At 39.6% G+C, this 3,802-nt stretch overlaps 1 protein-coding gene across 1 annotated transcript; it reads right to left on the bottom strand.

The window, feature by feature from the left end:
- Positions 1-596: 596 nt before the first annotated feature.
- LOC103199741 (selenide, water dikinase 1-like) lies at positions 597-1,775 on the bottom strand. The gene has a single exon (XM_007944071.1). The coding sequence runs from the start codon at positions 1,773-1,775 to the stop codon at positions 597-599; it is 1,179 nt and encodes a 392-aa protein (XP_007942262.1).
- Between the last annotated feature and the right edge of the window lie 2,027 nt (positions 1,776-3,802).

Here is a 3,802-nt window from a genome sequence, read left to right on the forward strand (position 1 = left end):
TGCCTTGTTTTACTGAATGCACTACTGGGTAAAGTCATGGGTCAAAGAGATGCTCTTGAATGATTAAGTCTAGGCTTTACAAATTAAAGACTCAAAGGAATCATGCAACCCTCTCACCACTGGGATACCATTGTGTCACTTACCAATTTTGTCTTTCCAGAATACCACTCAAGACATTTAAAAAAAACAAAAAAAGGTCAGACTTCTTTTAATGATAAATATACACAAAATGAAAAGACACAAACTGCTAGTTGACACTACTATTGGTAATGTCTGTGCTATGTGAAAGCACCTTTAAAAGAGCCTATGCGGCAAGAGATAAGTGTCTAAAGATTCAAAATGAATCAACAGTATTGGATAACAATATAATTCTCAACTCAGAAGCTGCCTCAAGACTAGGTGCATCTTCAGTTAATGTAACAGGAAAAAAAAGGCAATGGATTTTATTTTATTAATTGCATCCACTCACAAACCGACCTGAGGTCACCAAATGTGTAGACACAATGAGATTTTTGTTGTTTACAGTCTTTAATTGAAGTGATGATAAAGGAATAGATCTATTTAAACACAAAACCAAATAGCGATTTCTGTCTGCATTAAGAGGTGGCACCAGGCGTGGGGTTCACGTTTTGAGTGGCCACTTGTGGCGCGACTTCAATGATCCGGGGCTTGTCTATGATTCTGGCAGTACGGTTGCCCTTCTCTACAATCCCAATAATCCATGCTTGGTGGCCTTCACCATATTTGGGGGACTTTATCTCTGCACAGAACCAAGCGGCTTGCTCACGTGGTAAACAGATTAGAAGGCCTCCTGATGTCTCCGGGCAGGTCCCATGCATGAGGCCAAACATGTTTCCACAGGCCTTGCTCACAGCTGCCATCTTGGCCAGCACAGGGAGGTTGTGAATTACAAACGACACTTCGTTCCTTTGTTGCTTGGCCAGGTTCTGTGCATGGCCCAAAATTCCAAAGCCTGTGATGTCCGTGGCCGCATGGGCGTTGAACGTGTGCATACGTCCTGCAGCTGTTCTGTTGAGCCTTGCCATATTCATAATTGCTTCTTGGTATGCCAACTCTACGTCCTCCTGGGTAACCACTAGTTTAATTTTATTCCATTTTTCAGGAATATCCAACCACTGGTGCACAGCTACAGCTACTTGCATACCCAAGGGTTTTGTCAGGACAAGCACATCTCCCGGCACTGCATTATCTGGCATGATAAATTCATTAGGCTGGCAGACAGTTGTAGTAACTCCTCCCAGAACAATCCAGGGGTTTAATACTGTATGGCCACCTGTTACAGACATCCCTCCTTCTTCTGCTGCATCTTTAAAACCCTGTATAATTAGGGGCATCACTTTATCCCTTTCCCTGTCAGTCATTTTATTGCTAATTCCAAGGAGCATCAACATATTATCACATTCTGTGACTCCCATTGTGTAGAGGTCACTGAGGACATTGGCACATGCTATCCTGCCCATCATGTAAGAGTCGTCCACAATAGGGTAAATGTAATCTGTGGTCTGAACCAAGGAAAGACCACCATGCCTCAAAGGAATGACACAAGTATCCATTCCAATGCCTAGTCTTGGCATAACTGCTCCCAGAAACTGCTCATCTTCTTGGAAATGGTTCTCTTGTAAGGATTCCAGCAATTTCTGTAAGACATCTTGGGGCACTTTGCAGCCTGTGCCCTTCAGTTCAGTGAATCTGGTTAGCTGGAAGCCTTTATCCAATTCATAACTTTCTGGGTTAAAGGACTCCCACACAGACATGGTTCTTGGGTGCACACACGTCACAGCTTAGCTTCTTCCCCTCTCTCCTAGTCTGCTGATTTCTTTACAGATCCACTGGTTCGCTTTTCGCCCTCCTCCTCCTCCCGAAAACCGATAGTGAATTATTTCTGATAGTAAACACCAATCCTACTTGTATAATACGAGCTCAGTGTAAACCTTCACTGGACATGGACTGCATCTTGTTAGTTTAATAATTTATAACACTTGGAACAGCACTTGGTAATAAATTCTAATTGATTCAATCTTATCTTATGTTTCTTGAAACCTGAAAAAGATTCTTTGATTAAGAGAGAGAACAGCATAATGATTAAGAGCAAATTTCTGCAGCCATCTAGTCTGGATTTAATTCCTGATCCTTTCACTCATAAACTGTGAGACTTTGGACAAATTACTTGACCTCTCCATGCCTCAGTTGCCTCATCTATAAAGAGGGGCTAAACCTACCACAAGAATTGTTGTGAGGATTAAGAGAGACAATAAACGTAAAGTACATTTAGAACTATAGAAATGTTAGCCATTGTTATTCACTAACTATCAAATTGCATGCAAAAGCTGGACAATGAACAAAGAAGACTGAAGAAGAATTGATGCCTTTGAATTATGGTGTTGGTGAAGAATACTGAATATACCATGGACTGACAGAAAACAAACAAATTTGTCTTGGAAGAAATACAGTCAAAATGCTCCTTAAAAGAAAATATGATGAGACTTTGTGTCTCACACTTTAGACTTCGCGCTTCATACTTTTGTTGTTAGGAAAGACCAGTCACTGGAGAAAGATATCATGCTTGGTGAAGTAGATGATCAGTGAAATGGAGGAATATAAGGAGATGAATTGACACAGTGGCTATAACAATGCGCTCAAGAATGGCAACGATTGTGAGGATGGTGCATGACTGGGCAGTGTTTTGTTTTGTTGTTCATAGTGTCGCTATGAGCAGCAACCAGCTCGACAGTACCTAACTTCAAAACAAGTATCAAACATTTCTACCTATATTAAATATGCATATTAATCTCCTACTCATGCTATGTTTCCTTCTCTAAAGATGATATATTCCACATGAAAATCTTGCAAAGGCTGAACGGTATGTGTTTTTCATCTATCTTTTCAAGATCTGTGCCTAATTTCTAATATTGCACTATTTTGTACCAAACAGAGAGCATGGGTCCTATTTAAGGCCTAAAAAATGTTGAGTTATTATAAGCATTAATAGCAATCAATGCTCCTAATTAAACCTTCCCACCACAACATAACATAACCAACTTCCATTTTTTATTTATTCATTCAGCATATATTTATTTAGTGCCAGATTATATTCTAGGTGCTCAGACTATAGCAGTTAACCAAAGTTATTGTCTTCACTGAGCTTGTGTTCTAGTGAGGAATTCAAATAATAAACACATATTAAGTACATGTATTTATGATACACCTTTCATATACTATATATTTCATAATATAAGTATTTATTTTATATGTACATTGTTGCCATTGTTGTTAGGTGCCATCAAGTTGATTCCAACTTGTGACAATCCCATGTGTGCAGAGTAGAACTGTGCTCTGTAAGGTTTTCAAGCAGATCACCATGTTTGTCTTTCGAGAGGCCTCTGGTTGATTTCAAACTTTTAGCTAGTAGTCCAGTGTTTCACCATTTGCATAAGCCAGAGATTCCTTTTATGTGTTTATAAAAAACTAAAGCTGGATAAGGGGAAGGAGAGTGATGAAATTGGGTGGTCAGAGAAGAATGCTCTGAGGAGATGACACTTCAGGAGAATCTGGGAAGAAGTGATTCACGTGTCTTCCAATGTGTTTTTTCTCTATTTGCGCACCAGTGGTTCTTCCTCTCTGGTAATTGTACACATAGTCTTTCTTCCTTACCTTGTCTTTAGATTGAACCACATCAACCTGTTTAGAGTTGCCCATTTCTTCCACATGTCAAGGTCAGTTTGAAACTCAGTGATGTTCTTCTCTACCTAGTCAATTTGAGTCAGTGTCAGATTTAATAGAA

The sequence above is a fragment of the Orycteropus afer genome, unplaced genomic scaffold (genome assembly GCF_000298275.1).
Source record: "Orycteropus afer afer isolate SDZICR_OR568_19922 unplaced genomic scaffold, OryAfe1.0 scaffold00119, whole genome shotgun sequence".
Lineage (NCBI taxonomy): Eukaryota > Metazoa > Chordata > Mammalia > Tubulidentata > Orycteropodidae > Orycteropus > Orycteropus afer.

Bases quoted from the DNA above. Each gene is read 5' to 3' on its own strand.
- LOC103199741 (XM_007944071.1), bottom strand. From the start codon at position 1,775: ATGTCTGTGTGGGAGTCCTTTAACCCAGAAAGTTATGAATTGGATAAA.